The 21,675-nt window shown below is 35.5% G+C and overlaps 1 protein-coding gene across 4 annotated transcripts in view; it reads left to right on the plus strand.

Annotated features, from left to right (window-relative positions):
* The window catches only part of prkn (parkin RBR E3 ubiquitin protein ligase), a 141,481-nt gene that overhangs the window by 109,376 nt on the left and 10,430 nt on the right, over nt 1-21,675 (plus strand). For all 4 annotated transcript variants that reach the window (XM_058795299.1, XM_058795300.1, XM_058795302.1 and 1 more), the window contains 2 exons: nt 7,238-7,299; nt 9,791-9,940. In XM_058795299.1, coding sequence (XP_058651282.1) covers nt 7,238-7,299; nt 9,791-9,940 — 212 coding nt within the window. The remainder of the gene's footprint in view (nt 1-7,237; nt 7,300-9,790; nt 9,941-21,675) is intronic.

The raw sequence follows: 21,675 nt of genomic DNA on the forward strand, positions 1-21,675 counted from the left end.
GTGCAGAACCCTCTTACAATGAAAGAATATATTACCATCAACCCCTAAAATTTGACATAGTAATACAAAATATATTAAAAAGTTTATACAGCAACTCTTGCTTATTTATATGAACAAATAAGTTGTTCATCCAAAGGTCCTTTGAACCAATTTGGGATTTACAGTCATGTACATTTACAATTTACATTTATGCATTTAGCAGACGCTTTAAAAGCAACTTACAGTGCATTCAGGTTATACATTATTGTTATTTTTTTATCAGTATGTGTGTTCCCTGTGAATTGAACCCATGGCCTTTTGCGCTACTAACACAATGCTCTACCACTGAGCCACAGGGACACTTATTATTTTTTACAATTATTTAATGGACACTTCTCACATTTTTGAGGTTGTATATAAATATGGTTGGGTAATCATCCTGCACTGTTCCCCAGCCAGCTGCTTGAACTCAATGTTTCTCCTTGCACATGTACAGTACTTATCTGAAGCATTCGTATAGTTTGTATAGTTTGTATTTTTTAGTTTGTATAGGTACTTTTTTATAGATAGTATATTTATATTTATAGTCAAAATCTATCAGTAGGATAGTTGTGTATAGGTTTATATTGTCTTACTCCATTGTTGTATGCCTGTATTTATGTAGCACCGTGGTCCTGTGAGGCACGACATTTCGTTTCACTGTATGCCCCGCATGTAGCGGAATGACAATAAAGCTCAACTTGACTTGACTTGACTTGAAGCATATAGTGGTGAACTACAACTAATTCAGCATATAGCAACAAGTTGACTATTAGCTTTATATTATTTTTTTTTCATTTTGCAAATTTAATATAGCCCAAGCTTTATGTTGTATGAAAATTTCAAATATAACCTTTTTGGTAGATTTACCATGCTAAAAACCATGGAAACGTGTCATTAAAATCTATAAAAAAGGGTTTATGCAGATTGAGGCTGATGTATGGGAGGAGAGCCTCAGTAGGATTCGATCTTGCTCTATTAGTTCTAGGCATCAGTTAATTCAATGTAAGGTGATGCATAGACTGCACTATTCAAAATCTAAATTGCACAGAATTTTTCCTACTATCTCTCCTATTTGTGACAGGTGTAAATCTGCAGAAGGCTCTCTGACCCATCTCTTTTGGACATGTCCAAAACTATACGATTTCTGGTGTGACATATTTAAATGGTTCTCGGATATGTATGGTTGTGTTTTTACACCTGATCCAGAAATTGCATTATTTGGTTATTCTATTTCTCTGTTAGATCATAATGTGTCTGTACAAAGTACAATCATTTGTGTTTGAAATTAGCTCGCGTGCTGCCGTTTCCTCGCGTGTAGATCTGTTTTCCTCTCGCGGAAGTGATTTACCGCACGCGCCAGCATAAGTGGTGCGCTCGGTTATTAATGGCATAGATTTGACGCCATACCTTTCAGTAATGACCCTCTGTGACTTACCCTCTTTGTGGAGGGCGTCAATGTTCGTCTTCTGGATCATTGCCAAGTCAGCAGTCTTCCCCATTATTGTGGTTTCAAAGAACAAGAGATACCCGGAATTTATACTGTTTGGATGGTCATTTATTGTAACTCAAATGTAAATATTCTAATATTTTGAGATACTGATTTTTGACTTTTATGAGCTGTAAGCTCTAATCATCAAAATTAAAACAAAAAAAAATCTTTTGAAATGTTTTACTTTACATGCAATGAATCTAAAATATATGAAAGTTTCACTTTTTGAAATAACTTACAAGAAAAAATGAACTTTTTCACGGCATTCTAATTTATTGAGATGCACCTGTGTATATATATATATATAGAGAGAGAGAGAGAGCGATATAGATATATATAGATATATATATATATATATATATATATATATATATAGTCACTCACTCATTCATTTGTTTATTTATTTAATGGAAAAAATGTGTAATTTTAAAAATTACTTTTCTATTTTAGTGTATTTTAAAATATGATTTATTCCTGTGATCAAAGCTGAATTTTCATTATCACTACTCCAGTGTCATGTGATCCTTCAGAAATCATTCTGTGAGGATAATTTCTTATTTGCTGGTCGAGAAATATTTCTTGTTATCAATGTTGAGAATGGTTGTGCTGCTTAGTATTTTTGTGATCCTTTTTTAAGGATTCTAGGCAGAATAGAAAATTCAAAAGAAAGATTTATGTGAAATTTATTGTAACATTATGAATTTTTTCTTTTTTTTTTCTTTTGATCATTTTAATGCATCCTTATTGTAAAAAAGTTGCAAAAAAATCTCACCTCTTTATTGTATAGATTAAGTGGGTATGGGATGGAAATAATACACATTGTAGGCTGGATTCAAACTTGTATCACCTGTGTGATCAGCGTATCTCCAGCATGCTAACAGCTATGCCACAGCTCTAACCCTAGGTAACTCCACAGGAGCTATAACTAATCTCTTTCCGTAAGTCTGTGTGTGTGTGTGTGTGTGTGTGTGTGTGTGTGTGTGTGCGTGCCAGTTTTTCTATTCAGGTGGAGACTTAAACCTGAATACACACAGATTCATGGGGACTCGTGTCACGGGGGGGACCTAAATTGAGATCCCCACAGGTAAACAAGCTAATAAATCACACAGATTGTTTTTTTGAAAATCTAAAAATACAGAAAGTTTCCTGTAAGGGGTAGGTTTAGGTGTAGGGTTGGTGAAGGGCAATAGAATATACGGTCTGTACAGTAGAAAAAGCATTACGCCTATGGTGAGTCCCCACAAGGATAGCAAACCAGACGTGTGTGTGTGTGTGTGTGTGTCCTGAAAAGTTCACCTCTCAGAATGCTACACTCCTTCATTGCCATGGTAACAATATGTCATCCCTCTGTAGTCTTTATCTTTAATTATTTTTAGACAAATGTGAGCCTTTTTTCCCTCTATAATTCTAATATTTGCTGGCAGCCTGCGAGTCCCAAGGCAGGTCCAGTGCGATTAGTGCGCACGCCGCCATTTGCATAAGAAAAGTGAGGCAGCGTTTGCGCTGGCAGCCCTGGAGGAGGATTAGCAACATTAGCATTCTGCAGTCTGCAGGACGGTGTGTGTGCGCTGGAGACTTCAGCTGCTACAGGTTGCTACTGTGTGACCTTTACAACTTTCTGTGCAGTTTTTCAATGTTGAAATATTTTCAGTCTAACACATTAGAATTAAGGTATAAATACAATATGGCTGTAAATATCCAGATACTATCCAGATAGGAAACGTGTTGTAAAAAGAGTTGTTTTTAAGGGAAATCTGTGAATGTCTTATTTTCAGTTTTAGTTTAGAATGTTCTTACTTTTAGTCTGCACGTTAAGAAGGGAAAGATGAAACACGCAAAATCACCTTGGCATAGTTCATCCAATAATAACATTTTTCTCATCAATAACTTACTGTCATATCCTTCCAAACCTATAAGACCAACCTAAGAAAAAGTCTGGCACTCAAATCATCAAAGAACTGGTGGTGCTGAAAGCTATCTGTGTTGCTGCCTCACCTTGCCTGCGTCTCGGCCAAAAAGTGCGTTCTATGCCTGTGTGAGAGGAAATAACTCCACACCAGCAGGTGGCAGTAGGCTATATTCATCGTTCAAAAATGGAAAGCAAAGGTCTGCAGATATACAAACCGCAATTACTATTTGGAAAATTAAGTTTGATGATCAGCTGGTATTCCCTTTACTTTCTCGTTATGAAAATATTTGTGTGTTAGAATGTTCAGGTAAGATCAAGATGTAAAATTGATGTTGGCTGATGGTGTGTCATGCCCTCAAAACTTTTTGATGCTTCAAAAAAGTTCATAAACGTTGTAAAATTGAAACCATACGAATTGAGCAGATTAATCCAAGTCTGCTAAAGAAACACAGCTGTTTTTGACAAACAGATTTAAAGGTGTATTTCACCCTCAAGCCATCCAAGATATACTGTAGATGAGTTTGTTTCTTCATCTGGACAGATCTGGAGAAATTTAGCATTACATCACCAATGGATCCTTTGCAGTGAATGGGTGCCGTCAGAATAACAGTCAATTAAAACATAACAATAAACAATTCCAGTGTCCATAATTCATAAAATCGCTTCCTCCAAAGAAAAAGTCCATCTCCTGTTGTCCTCTCATATCAATATCCACCAATTTATTTGTTTAGAACTGTTTTAGCTTGTAAACAGAGCTTGTTCTGTGCATATTTTTCTCCTGATTCAGACAAGATTACTTTTTTCACTGGAGAAAGCGATATTAGAGGACTCCATCAAGCTAAATTGTCTTAATGATGGAATTGTTTCTTACAAACATGCAGTTTTTCACTTCACAAGACAATAGTAGATGAATTGGAGTCATGTGGATTATTGTGATGTTTTTATCAGCTGTTCTGATGGCACCCGTTCACTGCAGAGGATCCATTAGTGAGCAAGCGATGTAATGCTAAATTTCTCCAAGTCTGTTCTACTGAAAAAAAACAATCTACATCTTGAATGACCTGAGGGTGAGTACATTTTCTGCAAATGTTCATTTTACAACTATTCCTTTAATTCTTGCACATCAAGTAAGCATGTTTGTGCTTCCATTCACCATATTTGATGTGCTGTTTATACGTGAAAATAAGCCTAAATTAAATCTCTCCAAAGTGATTGTGTCTCTTCGGGAGACTTGGGATAAGTCACTTAATTCACATGGATAACATTTACAATGTCTTTATGAACTTTTTTTTTAATTTTGGACCTTCAATGGAGGGACAGAAATCTCCCAGATTTCATTAAAAATATCTTCATTTGTGTTTTGAATACGAATGGTCTTATTAGTTTGGAATGACTTAAGGGGAGAAATTTGAGTAAACTTGCCCTTTAGGGTTTAAAACTTTTATATATAAAAATATAATTAACATCTATAGAATAGAAATGGTTAGATTATAAAATAAACTGATATTAAGATTACATTAAAATTAAAATGGATGTTCAGGGTTAAATTTACTGTCTTTTGTGGCTGTAAAGATGTTACTTAATGGTCTCAAATGAACCCTGACAGCTGGCATATTTCCTCTATCTATTCACACAAAAGCGAATCGGCAGGGAGCAGAACGTCTGTGATGTAGAATTTCTTCTCTTCGATTTGATAAGCTTGTTTTGCACTACATGCACTCAGCCGCTATCAGCCTTTATATCTACATTCATCTTTAGAGATCACTCCATTTCACTTTTTGTGATTTAAAGTTCCACTCCACTTAGGTGTACGAAGACGTCCAAGGATATGTGTGTGTGTGTGTGAGTGCCATCACATGCAGATTTAAGCAGTCATTAGTTTCCTAAGGGATAATTGGTGTGTTGCAGGAATCTTTGGTCCAAAGCAAAACGTTTCCCCACAAAAGGGACCACATCATTACACCACGCTTGTTAGAGGAGAGGATTGGACTGCCACTTCGGGGTCGGGCCCCTGCCTAAGCTCACACACATGCATCTTCACTCATTTGCCATCCATAATTATCCTGTGTGGATTTAACAGCGAGTTGTTTCTGCGGAGCGGGAATACGAGGGACCTCTTTGGCTCTGTTCCCCATTAAGGTGCTTCTCCTCTCCTCCTGGAGATTAGGCGGCTCAAATGAAAGGCCTCTCCTCTCAGAGCATGACCCTGAGGTGACTGTTGGGTGCGTTTCGGCATCGTAAGTGGTGGGCCTCCCCGTAAGAGCAGCGCTCATTAGCGTTTGTGTACGCCCGAGTACGGGACATGGGGCGTAATGTATGATAATATATTCGCTTGTCGTTTCCTGTTGCATTTTGATGAGGAACGCCCAGCTGAAATGACCAGCGTATGTTGTGCTTTAGATGCTGGCGCAGGATTGCCAGGTCTGCAAAACAAAACCAGCGCAATTGCGATTCAAAACTAGCCAAATCACAATTTTTCCATGGTTTTCCCCTCCATCGAAATAAGATGACCAATACTTGCTTGGTCAACTAGCGAGACTAGAAAGGTCAGGTCAACCAATTTCACCAGCTATGTTTTACTATGGCACTTTGGGTCAGCAAAAAGGAACAATTTCAATTTAATGATTATAAAAATGTCATGTGGTTTAACCAATAAATTAAATTTAATAACATATTTACACCTTGAATACATGCGAGTTAGTTTACACATCTAAATGATTGTTTTTAGTGTGTGTGTGTGTGTGTGTGTGTATTATACACACTAATCAACCTAGATACATAGTCAAGCGGGTTTGCAGTAATCTATATCATTTCCTGTTGTATGTTTTTATTTTCCTCCCTGCATGTTTCTGACTTTGATTGCACATTTGACTTTAACAAAACTGCTACATTGCTTTTTTTTTCTAATTAATAATAATAAAAGATTATGCCAAACTACCTAATAAGATTTTATTTTGGGAATGTTAATGGCTTAAGAGGCTTTATTCTTCATTATGATATAATGACATTTACATAACCCTGACATTTTTGACTTCATGCCCACAACTATTAATAAATGAAAATGAATTTCAATTCAGAAGTTATAAATGTCAAGCTGTGTGTTTGTCATTGTCAATTGCCTTTTTAACGTCTTTTTGAAAAAATTAATAGATTTATACCAAAAAAAAAACAGACGAGTGTCATGTCATTGACCTGAACAACAAAGCTGTATTCGTTGGATTTCACCAGTTAGACAAAACCAACACTAATTTACAATTTAACATTGAGCAGGATGAGATTTTACACTGGTTTCACACCAAAAGTAAAGACTCCTTGCAAACATGATTCTAAATGCAAACATTGCGTTCCTATAGATCTGTTTAAGCCGGGAACAGAAATTAATCTAGCTTTTCTGGGTTTTACATCATCAGGTGAAAAAAAATAACCTTACACAATTGTCAATGTGATTTGAGATTTGAGCTTATGACAAGCACTCTTGTTTCATTTTGATTTCATGTTGATTTTGAAAAGATATGTTGCGTTGGGATTTTCTTTGAACTCCAAAGTGAACACCAAAGTGATTTGAATGCTGTTCCAAACCTGCTTGGCTTTGTTCCTTACTCATCTCTTTTTCCGTGCAATGTAATTCAATGGGGTCCAATGTTATGTGAACCCCCAAATTCTTCAGAATATTTTCTTTTATGTTCCATAGAAGAAAGAAAGTCTTTTAGGTTTGGAATAAGTTCAGGGTGAACTATCTGCTTTTGACAGCTGCTTCAGCCCATACTAACTGTATGCTTCTGACTGTATTACTTTTTTTTTTTTCTCTCTGTCTCCAGCCGGCTGTCCTGATTCGCTTATTAAAGAGGTTCATCATTTCCGAGTCTTGGGAGATGAGCAGGTAGGTTTGGACTCTGAGATCCGCAGGTCTCACTTGCACACATGTACACATACACCTTCTAAGCAACCTTCCCTGTCCTGATCACGGCTCATGAGAAATCCAAGTTCATCCAGATTGTCAGATCGTCACATGCGAGAGGCTCTTAATTGGCCCATCTGCGGTTTCCCCATGCCATTCACTCAACCCTCAGCTCCGTACCATCACCCCAACCACCCTTGCTGTGAGGAACGGGTTCCTTTCAGCGTGTTTCTACATCCTTCCTACCATCTTCACCAAGTTTTTGTCTTTGAACTTTTCACACCAATTGAAGCTGTTATGCGACACCTTTGCAAAGCACCATTAGGGATGTATCTGTCGATATGCTTCCAAACATGCTGTTATGTCAAGTGGCCTCTCCTGACATCTGTGTGCACCTTGTTCGTCTCACTCTCTCCTGTCCTGTTGGCACAGTGGGCTTGTGGGCCAGATGTCAAAACTAAATTTACGTTGGATGCATAATGGGTTATACTTGGGGAAAATCGTGTTAAATTGTGAATATCAAATATGATCAGGCTTTTGAGGAACGTTTATTTGTTCATCTCTCAATCATCATTATAGCATTGCATCGCATTATATGTTTGCCCCACAGTAAATGCTACAGAGATTTGATTATAAAAACTGATTATAAAAGCATTTAAATATAATTTTACAAAGACATATTATTGGGAGATATAGAGTGACAGCTGCTATTTACTGTATATGCAGTTTATGTAAGTAGCCTGTTATACAGTTACAAAGATCTCATTGGTTTACATTACAAGCAGAATTTCAGAATTTCATCTTACTTTTTGGACATGTAAATATCAGCAACCACACCAAATTGCATATTTTGGGCCTCTGAATAAAACAGAGGTGCTTTTCCTCCTAAAAGTATGAACTCTACTATATGAGTCATAAAGGACTAATGTTTCAAAGATCATATTCGACAACAAAAAAAACACACAAGTAAACTTTTTTGTGTGTGTGCCCTAAGCTGTTACATTTACAGTTTTCCTCAATTGCTTTGACACATTTTTCGAAACAGTCTCAACATTCTCTAAACTGTAAGTGTTTACAACTCTGTCTGCAAAATTGTCATCAAAAGTGTTTTTGTCATCATGTGAGCCACACTGGTTAAAATGTTTCGATGTTATTTATTTTTTTCACCTTGGGAGTATTTATGCAAATGTATTTCATTTTGTGTGATATGCCAATTTAATTTTGTTGTTAGCAATTTCATATTTGTTGTATGCAATTTATTTCTACCTATTTGTTGACAGACTGCTTTCTATACTACGCAAGAATGTCAGTGACATATTGTTCACAAGCTGTTTTATTTAATGTTTTCCATTTGGTTAAAAGATTACGTGAGACATGATACATTTCAGTAAGCTGTACTGTATTTTTCAACGTACCTTTTGAACCTGCGTTAACGGTGGTGAGTTCATGCGTTATTATCAGTGTTATTTAATTATTGCGTCATATTCTGAGTTTGCATATCATGTTTTTATTAATTTTGTGGAATACTGAATGTGTTTTTGTGCATGTGAGATGAGTAAATACATGATCATATTATCGTTCATCTATTTCTTATATTTTGTTAGATTTTTTTTTATGTTGATGTAATTTGGTTTTTAGCTGTGATTTTATTGTTTATTTTATTCATTTACTTTGTTTTATTTACTACTTATTTTATTTGATGCTGTAAAGCACATTGGTCAGCTGCTGCTTTTGTAAACGGTGCCATATAAATAAATTAAACTTGAACTTGAAACATATTTAGTTTAGAACTACAGTAAGATCATGTTCACACACAACACTCTGCACTTACTCCTGATTTCTCTCAACATGGCAACAAAAGAGCTGTCAGTCAATACATGAGAAACAAAGTAACTGGAGTTTGAAAAAGTAACTCAGATATTTCCTTCTAAATTAAAAAGTAATGTGTTACTTTACTAGTTACTTGGAAAAAAAGTAATCTGATTATTTAACTTGCGTTACTTGTAATGCGTTACCCCCAACACTGGTTATTATTGCTTTAACCTGGACAGTCCTAAATTCATTGGCCGACGCATTGGTGCATCCCTTACTTTATTTAAAAGTCTATCATTATCGAGTGTTTGAACTTGGGTTTGACTGTTTTGTGAGAATCTTTAACACACTTAAAGGGATAGTTAGACCGAAAATAAAAATTGTTACCATTTGCTCACCCTCATGCCGTTCCAAAAAGGTATGACATTCTTTCTTCTGTGGATTGTAAATGTCTCAGTGTTTTTTTTTTTTTTTTTTATCCATGCAGTGGAAGTTGTTTGGTTTTCTTCATTCATTCTTCAAACTATATTTATATATTTCCACAATAGAAAGAAAGTCATACAGGCTTGGAACGACATGAAGGTGAGCAATTGTTGGGTCAGCTATCCTGTTTAACATTACCAGGCTGTTTTTAGACTCTGTTTCCATCTCTGTTTTCCAGTATGAGCGCTACCAGCAATACGCAGCGGAGGAGTGTGTTCTTCAGATGGGAGGAGTTCTGTGTCCCGCTCCAGGATGTGGTGCGGGGCTGCTTCCTGTGGATGAAGACAGGAGAGTCTGCTGTGTGTTGGGGAATGGACTCGGCTGTGGGGTAAGACCTTCTCCACTCACCTCACAACAGCTTTCACTGTAATATGCAGAGACTGCTATCAGTAAGCCATTTGTAGATCAATTTCCCCAAACGGCATAAACACTGTTATGCTCTGTGGCACTATTAAACCACTGAAACTGAAAACTCTGTTTGTTTGTGTATCCCCACCAGCCCCAAGTCATTATTTCTGTTATTATTCCATTCTATGACACTAGTGGTGCAGAAATTACACACTTCACCTTCATTATGTGTTGGGCTGAGTTTTGTCTACAGAGTTTTGTAACAGTCTTCATTTTTACAAACCTTTGACCGAGTATATCCCAGTTTGGGATGGCATTCATGTGTGAGAGGACTGTTTTTTTTTTTTCTTCCCTGCCCTCTATCGCTTGCATACTCCACTCATCCAATCATGGCACGATTAAGATGTAATTACCACACAATTTGCATGATGTTTTCTAATTAGCCAGTCGATTAAAGATTAGGGTGCAGTTCAGCTGCCATTAGCGCTGACTGATTGCATGTTTGCAAACACAAACATCATCATTCCAGTGGGACGAAACCCCATATCTGTGCTTCTGTCTGTCTCTGTCAAAGGTGCAGCCTGCATCACAGAATGCTGCCTGAAAACCTTTTGTTGTCATGAACAGTGGTTTTGAGCTGTAGACGGGCATTAGACCTAGATGTATTTGATTAATTACAATGGTTTTTGTGTGTTTCACACAGAGCAGGGTTTTGGGACACTGGGACGCAATTTTGGAAACTGTATTTCTAACAAAACTCAAAACTTCACACTCACACGATTTTGCAAAACAAAATATTGAACTGCATTTTGCAGACTTTTAAGACTTTCGAAATAAAATATAAAAATTAACAAAACTACACTTTATGTGCAAATACCTGTGAATGCTAATGAGATCTCATGTAACCACATTGGTATATTTTTAGCGTTTAGATCCGTATTGTTTTAAGCAGTAACATAGGGGACCATAGTATATTAGTATAGGGACCAATTTTGAGCTGTAGATGGGTATTAGACAAAGGTGTATTTGCCTGAGCATTAATTCAGGTAATTATGTTGATATTGTATAAGTATTGACCTAAAGAAATAAAAATGAAAAACAGTTTTGGTAGCAGGATTGCAAAACAAAACAAAACATACTGTAGTGGGCAAACTGTGTTTTGTTGTTGTTGCTGCTGTTTTTTGTTTTTTTTTCCTAACGTGATTTTGCAAAATACTTTTTTTAAGAGTTGTTTTTTTATTATTTATTATTATTATTTATATATATATATATATATATATATATATATATATATATATATATATATATATATAAAAAAAAAAAACATTTGGTAACAAGATAAAAAAAAAAAAGAAGAAGAAAAAAAAAAGGAAGTGGGCAAACAGAATTTTTCAAAATAAAATAAATTAGGTAACAGTATTTCAAAGAAAAACATGGTGGCCAAACTGTATTTTCTTTCTTTCTTTTTTGTTGTTTTGTTCTGATTAGTGCTGTCAAACGATTAATCGTGATTAATCTCATCAAAATAAAAGTTTTTGTTTATATAATATATGTCTGTGTATATATTTATTATGTATATATAAATACACACACATGCATGTATATATTTAAGAAAAAATGTTATGTTTATATAATAAATAAATATATTTATATATATATATAAAATATAATAGTATAAATATATAAATGTATATACATGTACTTTTTTTCAAAATATATACTGTATACGTGTGTATTTATACTGTATATACATAATAAATATGTACAGTACACAGACATATATTATGTAAACAAAAACTTTTATTTTGGATGCGATTAATCGTTTGACAGCACTAGTTATGATACATTTTGCAAAATACTTTTAGAGACTTAAAATACATTTGATAAAAGCATTCCAAAATGCGTTGCCAAAAAATATTTTTTTTAATCTCATATGCTTTTGCAAAATACTTTAAGCTTTTCAAAATAAGCTACATTTGATAACAGGTGTGGTGTGGTTTGATTCATAGATATTTATATACATAGATGCCTCATTAGCGGCTGTTTCTATGTGCTGCTATACGTAGCCATTGGCCTTATTGGATCGGTCAAATCCAGTCTGTGAATGTGGGATCTACCTATAAATATCTATGGTGGACAAGCTACACTACTGTGCAAAAGTCCTAGGCCATTAGTATTTTACACCAACAAAAGCCAGCCAGTTATTTCTATCTTTTGCTGTAGTGTGTCAGGTAGCTTTGCAGGTAGGTTCCTTGATGCATCTTGGAGACGTTGAACGGAACACAGTTCTTCTGGATTTAGTCTGTCTCAGTTTGTTCTGTTTCTTCATGTCAATCCAGACAGACTGGATCATGATGAGGAGATCAGTCTCTGTGTGGAGCACTGGCTGTTGTCAGACAAAAATCTCATTGGATTATTACAAATAATGGCAAAATGAATGTTTGGAAATGTAAACTGATTTTACCTACTGACACACTACAGCAAAAGATAGAAATAACTGACTTTAAACCATTTTTTGCTGGTGAAAATACTAATGGTCTAAGACTTTTGCAAGCGTATATATTATAATTTCTTCTAATGCATTTTTGATAATAAGATCACATTGGCTAAAGGTTATGCACTGGTGTACTTTCAGCTTTGATTTCATAATCCTTCACTCTTGTTGGTGGATTGGAGTGTATTTTTGTATTTGTTCATAAATTGGGAATTTGGAGAGCTCGTCCCTTATCTTCTAACCATACCTGCTTTTACAGTATCAGTTTGAGAGCAGTGTGAGAGGGAAAGTGTGTGTCCGGTTTCTGACAGTGACGGCGTGGTCAGCGCCGCGTCTGTGAGCCGCAGATAAAGGCTTTATTGGAGTTGGCGTTAATGAACCGTTGGCACCAGCACACACACATATACCAACGATGGCACATAAAAACACAGACAAAAGCGGCAGTTTTTACAAGCTCTGGACCTGAGGGACACCTTGCAACCTACCTGTCCTACTTTGCTTACAGAAAAATCAATATATCCCCTCTCTATATCTCTGCCATTTTATACAGCCTTCATCTCTTTTGTTTGGGGGTTTAGGGGCCCTGTATCAGCACTGTGTGTTGAATACTAGAGTTGATCTCGCTGTAAGCCGCTGGCAATAGAGCAATTTCTGGTTTTAAGCGTGTATGACTTCAGGAGGGTTTGTTGCTGTGGTTTGTGTGTACAATAAGTGTGAACTATCAGCTTTCAGTATCATGAGAAGCAAGATTAGCTCACTGGTCTCTAGTGACAGAGAAAAATCTGGCAACCTTGGCATGGAAGTGCTATGCTGTACTAATTGAGCTACTGAAACAAGAGTTAAAAAACATTATGGGAGTCTGTTTTACAAACCCCATTCCAAAAAAGTTGGGACACTGTACAAATTGTGAATAAAAACAGAATGCAATGATGTGGAAGTTTCAAATTTCAATATTTTATTCAGAATACAACATAGATGATATATCAAATGTTTAAACTGATAAAATGTATCATTTTAAGGGAAAAATAAGTTGATTTTAAATTTCATGGCATCAACACATCTCAAAAAAGTTGGGACAAGGCCATGTTTACCACTGTGTGGCATCCCCTCTTCTTTTTATAACAGTCTGCAAACGTCTGGGGACTGAGGAGACAAGTTGCTCAAGTTTAGGAATAGGAATGTTGTCCCATTCTTGTCTAATACAGGCTTCTAGTTGCTCAACTGTCTTAGGTCTTCTTTTGTCTTACTCTTTATGATGCGCCAAATGTTTTCTATGGGTGAAAGATCTGGACTGCAGGCTGGCCATTTCAGTACCCGGATCCTTCTTCTACGCAGCCATGATGTTGTAATTGATGCAGTATGTAGTCTGGCATTGTCATGTTGGAAAATGCAAGGTCTTCCCTGAAAGAGACGACGTCTGGATGGGAGCATATGTTGTTCTAGAACTTGGATATACCTTTCAGCATTGATGGTGCCTTTCCAGATGTGTAAGCTGCCCATGCCACACACACTCATGCAACCCCATACTATCAGAGATGCAGGCTTCTGAACTGAGCGCTGATAACAACTTGGGTTGTCCTTGTCCTCTTTAGTCCGGATGACATGGCGTCCCAGTTTTCCAAAAAGAACTTCAAATTTTGATTCGTCTGACCACAGAACAGTTTTCCACTTTGCCACAGTCCATTTTAAATGAGCCTTGGCCCAGAGAAAATGCCTGCGCTTCTGGATCATGTTTAGATATGGCTTCTTTTTTGACCTATAGAGTTTTAGCTGGCAACGGCGAATGGCACAGTGGATTGTGTTCACCGACAATGTTTTCTGGAAGTATTCCTGAGCCCATGTTGTGATTTCCATTACAATAGCATTCCTGTATGTGATGCAGTGCCGTCTAAGGGCCGAAGATCACGGGCATCCAGTATGGTTTTCCGGCCTTGACCCTTACACACAGAGATTGTTCCAGATTCTCTGAATCTTTGGATGATATTATGCACTGTAGATGATGATAACTTCAAACTCTTTGCAATTTTTCTCTGAGAAACTCCTTTCTGATATCGCTCCACTACTTTTCGACGCAGCATTGGGGGAATTGGTGATCCTCTTCCCATCTTGACTTCTGAGAGACACTGCCACTCTGAGAGGCTCTTTTTATACCCAATCATGTTGCCAATTGACCTAATAAGTTGCAATTTGGTCCTCCAGCTGTTCCTTATATGTACATTTAACTTTTCCGGCCTCTTATTGCTACCTGTCCCAACTTTTTTGGAACGTGTAGCTCTCATGAAATCCAAAATGAGCCAATATTTGGCATGACATTTCAAAATGTCTCACTTTCAACATTTGATATGTTATCTATTCTATTGTGAATAAAATATAAGTTTATGAGATTTGTAAATTATTGCATTCCTTTTTTATTCACAATTTGTACAGTGTCACAACTTTTTTGGAATCGGGTTTGTACAATAAAATACAATTTCAGTTTTTCTACTTTAAAATTTCACATTTAATTCAATGTGTTACTTGCTTTTTCTTTGTCTTTGTGTGTGTGTGTGTGTGTGTGTGTGTGTTTTCTGAGTACAAATTATTTCAAAGTAAATTCTACAATAGATTTGTTTCTGTGTGTATTAATTCACTGCAATGATTAATTTAAAATGTTTTTCTTTTTATATGCTGTACAAATGATAACATATAAAATATGTTTCTTTATATCGCATCTTTACATGGATCACAGAACGAACCCAAAGAAAGGGGGGCCCGTTGGGGGGAGGGGCTTCGATTCCGAAAACAAAACATTATACAACCAAACAAAATAATATGTAGGCTAATTTACTTGAGTTTCTGACAAAGTGTTTTATTTAATGTTATAATTGAGTCTAATTAAAAATATTAATTAATTAATTTAAATGAAATCATTATGTAAAAAATCATTTGAAATAAACAAATGAAGACTTGTTCCATCCAAAGTTTTTGATTGAACCTCTTGAATGAATGATTCAGACATCAAATACATTTTAACAGTCACTGGTCGCCACTTTATGGCATAATGTAACATAATATTTGAAGCGTAACATTAGTTCCAAAAGTCAATTACTCATTTTGATCGTGGCTGCCGCAACATCAGTCTATATCCAGACTATAAAATTTTATCCCAATACTTTTGTTATTATTTAATATAATACAGAAATGTAGCCTACTGTAGACTGTTTCGAACATAAAGCTTACGTGATGAGCACTGCTCTCTCTGGATCAAGGGCTGCGCGAAAGCAGGTTTAAATATCCCGATGTGATTTCAAAGGTTTAACTGACATAGCGGAATCGTCATTCAGGAATAAAATTGTGTGTGTTTGAATCGAGATTGCAATCTTTCAATGATTTATCGTGCATACATATGAGCCTATATAGCCTATGTATTTTTGTAGTCTGTCATATTTGTACCAGACCTCAAAAGTAACCCAGGCGACACAACCCCCAACCCAACGACCCATGCGTCTTTATACCTTCATTTAGGTTAAATCAATCCTGTTAATTGTACAGAAGAAAAGTAGGGCCTAGCAATAATAAAAAAATAAAAATAAAATCTTGAGATTAAAGTCGTTAAATTTCGAGAATTTTTTTTTTTTATTCTGAGAAAAATGTCAAAATAAAACGTTGAAAATAAACTCATTAAATTATGAGAAAAACGTAAAATTTCGAGAAAAATGTCAAAAAAAAGTTACGAATAAACTTGTTAAATTACGAGAAAAAGTCGTTAAATTTAGAATTTTTTTTTATTCTGAGAAAAATGTCAAAATAAAAGCGTTGAAAATAAACTCATTAAATTATGAGAAAAACGTAAAATTTCGAGAAAAATGTCAAAAAAGTTACGAATAAACTTGTTAAATTACGAGAAAAAGTCGTTAAATTTCGAGAATTTTTTTTTATTCTGAGAAAAATGTCAAAAAAGTTACGAATAAACTTGTTAAATTACGAGAAAAAGTCGTTAAATTTAGAATTTTTTTTTATTCTGAGAAAAATGTCAAAATAAAACGTTGAAAATAAACTCATTAAATTATGAGAAAAACGTAAAATTTCGAGAAAAATGTCAAAAAAGTTACGAATAAACTTGTTAAATTACGAGAAAAAGTCGTTAAATTTAGAATTTTTTTTTATTCTGAGAAAAATGTCAAAATAAAAGCGTTGAAAATAAACTCATTAAATTATGAGAAAAACGTAAAATTTCGAGAAAAATGTCAAAAAAAAGTTACGAATAAACTTGTTAAATTACGAGAAAAAGTCGTTAAATTTCAAGGAAAAAGTCGTAAATTTCGGAAAAAAAAGTTGAAATAAAATGTTGAGAATAAACTCGTTAAATTTTGAGGAAAAAAAAGCTCAAATTAAAAAAGAAAAAGTCAAATAAAAATGCGGAGAATAAACACACTTGTGTCAGGTTCATTTAATCTTATTGGAGCGTGTCAAACAGCGTCTGCAGTGGTGTAGGCTGGAGAGTAATGAACATGAGTGTAGCATATGATGCAATCAACCATGGATCGAATCTGTCTTTTGCCAAACTCACTTTTCTTCCTTTTCTCATCACATATCACATTGGAAAAGTGGAAATCAAGCGCAGCACTGTTTCATCTGCCTTTAAACTAGTTTCAATCACCATGGAATCTGTGGTTTGTATCGGAGAGCTCTGCTCCAAACTCACAGTGCTGTTTAGTGGTTGCCTGAACGAGACCTGCGAGTAAACACATTTGTTCTGAGCAGGGAAATCTCACACTCATCTAGACCATCCCATACACCCACAACAGATTTTAAAACCACGGACAACAATATTTTTTGTATGGCCATCATCATCACAAAAAAAGTTTAAATTCCTAGGCTGGGGCCACGCAATATAATTAAAGGTCATCTCTTGAACTTCCACTTCCCTTTTTAGTCTCTTTTCCCTGACATCTCTCTGTCTCTTATGTGTGTGTTTACCTTTTAACAAATTTTCTTGTAGCCTACCTGTCACTTTTTCATCAACACGTCTCCACCTTGTTGCAAAACAACCACCTCGTTGTAATTTGTTTGCACATAGTATAGACCTAAAAATTTTTTTTAGAAAAATGTATGTATTACATTAGGACCATGTGTTATTGTTTTACCATGCCTAAATGTCAAAATTAATAGAATAACAGTTACATCTTCACAGGAAAATCTTAAAACTGAACATATTTTTGTATTATCATGTGTCATGTTTTGTCCTAGGCCTATGGTAAAAGTATAGTACACATGTTTTTTTGGTGGATTGATTACCGTTTGTACAACCAGAGTTTTACTACAAATACCATGGTGAAACTATATAGTGTAGCAAAACCATTGTTAATTTGTGGTTACCATGGTTTAACTATAGTAACCATGGTTTTTGGTTTTATTTTTAGTAAAACAATGGTTAATTTTCATAAGGGATTGTGTTGTTGTCTGGCTTAGGTCCCTCTAAACCTGTTATAAAACGATGCGAATAGGTGTCTGCTAAATTTGTACTCTTTACAATAGTAATTATGTCCTTTTGGTAATTTTGCAGTAATCGACTGCTACTGCTAACATTTTCTAGCAGTTTAATGATGGTAACCTGTACCATGATGGTGGCTGAACAAACTCAGGGTTACAGGATTAGTTTTGAGTTGACAAAACCAAACCAGTCCAATCCGACTTCGTTGGTACTAGGCATGGGACGATAACCGGTTTCAAGGTATACCGCTGTTTGGAAAGTTCACGGTTTCAAAACCACTAAAAATTTTCCGTTATACCGTTCCTGCGGTATGCACAGTTTTTTACGTGTCGTCAAAGACGGAAAGTGCAGGACTCCCTCAGTTGTGAGCAGTGAAGAGCATAACGAGTCACACGACTCCTCCGGATAGCGGTCAGTGAGGGTCACCTGAGTGTAGGACGATGGCCGAAGGAGGTGAATCCCTGGAACTTTTTCCACTGTCGAAAAAGGCGAAGTCTGCCGTATGGAAATTTTTCGGGTAACGTAGACTAATGTTCGTAACGTAGACAACGATGTTCCGTACAGATGACGTTTTGGCACCGATCGCTAAATAAATACTTCCAGGTCATACATAAACGATATGTGTCGTCTTCATTTCTCCCTCTTTCACCCTCGATCAAGACAGAGACCCATTCGCCGGTTGTTTCAGTGTTGAAATAAATAATATTCGGCTTGCTACCGAGGCAGATAACATGGCTAATTAACTAGCTAACGTCAACTAGTTTCCTCCCTCATGTTACTTCACAGAGCGGGAAATAGCAGACTAAAGTACTAGTAGCCAGAAATGTTTAAGTGGGTGGGCCTACATAACACTGGGTGGGCCAGGTGTGTAGCACACTAGCGTAGCCAGAAATGTTTAAGTGGGTGGGCCTACATAAAACTGGGTGGGCCAGGTGTGTAGCATATGAAAACTGCATGTCAAATTGGCAACAAAAAATACAGCACCAAGGCTCATTACACAGTACTTCTAAAGCATGCATTAACATTAGTTATTTGTTATGTTAATGTTCTTTTCAAAATTTACTAATAGGACATTATTAAAATTAAAAGTTGTACCTGTTAACATTTGCCTGAGCTGGTTAACAAAGATGAATAAACACAGTAACAAATGTATTGCTAATGTTAGTTAATGCATTAACTAACGTTAACTAAAGGAAGTTTATTAAAAAGCATTACCTCAGTGTGAAACAACGGGGCTTCGCTGATTATTTCATAATCAAGCGTCTCTGTCAGTTCACGCGCATCGAGGACCGCAGAAATGTGCGCAGCCGCAAATTATGCAGTTTGTTGTGGCGAAAAGGATCTAGCACAGTTATGTGTTTCTTTCCACAAAGGAGGCATCTGTTTAGCGGATCAAACACTGTACCTGTGCTAATATGATGTTTCAAACACACTTGGTTCAGAAGTTTCCGATTGATAAATCCAGCACCCTCAGGTGGTCTGTCGGGTGGTCTGTCGGGTTTCATTTGTAGACGGCCCGGATTTATTGCTAAGACTTTTACTTTTTAAAAGAATTGATCTGATTTTTGTTCGCTTCACTAGGCTATTTTCAAAATTTAACTTCACAAACGCGCGCATTTTACTATTATATCCTTACGTCGTAAACATAACATTGTGGGTGTGGGACTAACAGAAACGGACGAATCATCATTTTGACAAGCGTATGATGATATGCACCTATAGGAAGGAACTAAGAAACGACCTGTAATTGACCATGAAAACAAGCATTTAATATTGTTAATAAATAAAGTTACAGTGAAATAAGACGTGTATTGGTATAATTTAATAAATTACATCCATTTGGAAAATTACAAACTTCTCAATGGGTGGGCCACAGATGAAAGTGCCCACTCGTAGCTACGCGACTGGAATAAAGTACCACGTTTCTGCAATTTAGTACAATAATTAAATTTAGCTGGTATCACGTCTATAATTTTAAGCCCCCTGCCGTTGTTTACATCTGTTCAAACTGCTGGCTCTCAGGTGTCTTTGCCACTGTTTAAGTGTTATACGGAGAGAGACCATGTGTGTGAGTGTGTGTTTGTGTATGACACACTCACGCTCTCTCCTTATGTGTATGTGCACACATCTTTGTACCTCACCGCTCATAACTTGGACTGAAAGATGAATGTGTAGAAAGTGAGCATATCTCCGAAAACCTTATTGAGTTGCAGATTTAATGACTGCATTTTTTACTGAAATTGTGTTTTGATTTATCTTTTTGATTATTGAGCTGTAGGTTTAGGTTAAGTGACTGCATTTTTTTTTTTTTTTTTACAGAAAATAATTTATTTATGTTCTGATTATTGTTGAGCTGCAGATTTTGGCTCACTTAAGTGACTGCACTTAATTTAATTAACAAGAATTCAGTTATTTATTTTAATTATTTAGCCTGACATGTTTACTGTTCCAAAATGTTCTATATGTTTCTTAAAAATAAAATATATTGTGTTCAGTGAAAAAAAACTTTGTTGTTTTTTACCCAGACATTTAAAAATAACATATTTTAGAGCTGTAATCGCAGTACTGTGATACCGTGAAACCGTAATATTTTTTTTTATCTATACTGTCAGAATCTCAGGCTTGATCCAGAGTTAATGGAGCACGTGTACATGAAAGTGTGACATCAGTAATGAGCAGCCAATCACATGCCTTGAAACTATGATTCACTTCTCGTGAGAGAGTCAGTGCGAGGATTAAAAGATTGAACAATATGAAGAATTTAAACACATTTACACAGCACGATCATGAAAAAATCTATCCATGAAAGAGGAAAACTTAAAGAAAACATCTTACCGTATAAGCGCATGTAAAAGTTGTAAAGTTAGTTTATAGAGTTGATAATATGGTAACACTTTACAATAAGGTTCATTAGTTAACATTAATTAACAACATTAGTAAACATGAACTAAGAATGAACAGTACTTCTACAGCATTTATTAATCTTAGTTAATGTTAATTTCAGCATTTACTAATGCATTATTAAAATCACAAGTTGTGTTTGTTAACATTAGTTAATGCACTGTGAACTAACATGAATAAACAATGAACAAATGTACTTTCATTAATTAACATTAACAAAGATTAATAAATAGTGTAATAAATGCAGTGTTCATTGTTTGTTCATGTTAGTTAATACATTAACTAATGTTAACAAATGACACCTTATTGTAAAGTGTTACCGATAATATTCATATGTATAAAAACACTTAAAAATCTAAGCTCATATGTAGTCATGCTTAAAGCTATTGATTCTAAAACTTATTTATATTGCATATTATCTATTATCTGTATGTTTACATTGATTTTAAATAAAATCTTAATAATTACTATTAAACTAAGCTGGCTTGTGTAATGAATTAAAGGTATAATAATTATATAAATAATATAAAATAATTATAAAAAATAATCATCTCTAAAAATCAGATGATTTTATTGAGTGGCTTTATTGCATCAGAGACGTGTCACTTTGCTTGAAGCTGATTGGTCAAATTTCGGTTTGAAATCTCTAAACCAGAACATAACCTGCAACGTAAGTTACTATGGCGATGAACACTACTGAAAGCCAAACCACTTTCATGGTACTTAAAACCCAGAGTTGGCGCAAACTAAACTGAAACTTACCTGGCTAGCCAACTATACCGGCTTCATGGTACAGGCCCCTGCACTTGAAGTCCTAAACAGGACAGTTTTGCCTCTCTGCTTCACC

The sequence above is a fragment of the Onychostoma macrolepis genome, chromosome 13, assembly GCF_012432095.1.
Source record: "Onychostoma macrolepis isolate SWU-2019 chromosome 13, ASM1243209v1, whole genome shotgun sequence".
Lineage (NCBI taxonomy): Eukaryota > Metazoa > Chordata > Actinopteri > Cypriniformes > Cyprinidae > Onychostoma > Onychostoma macrolepis.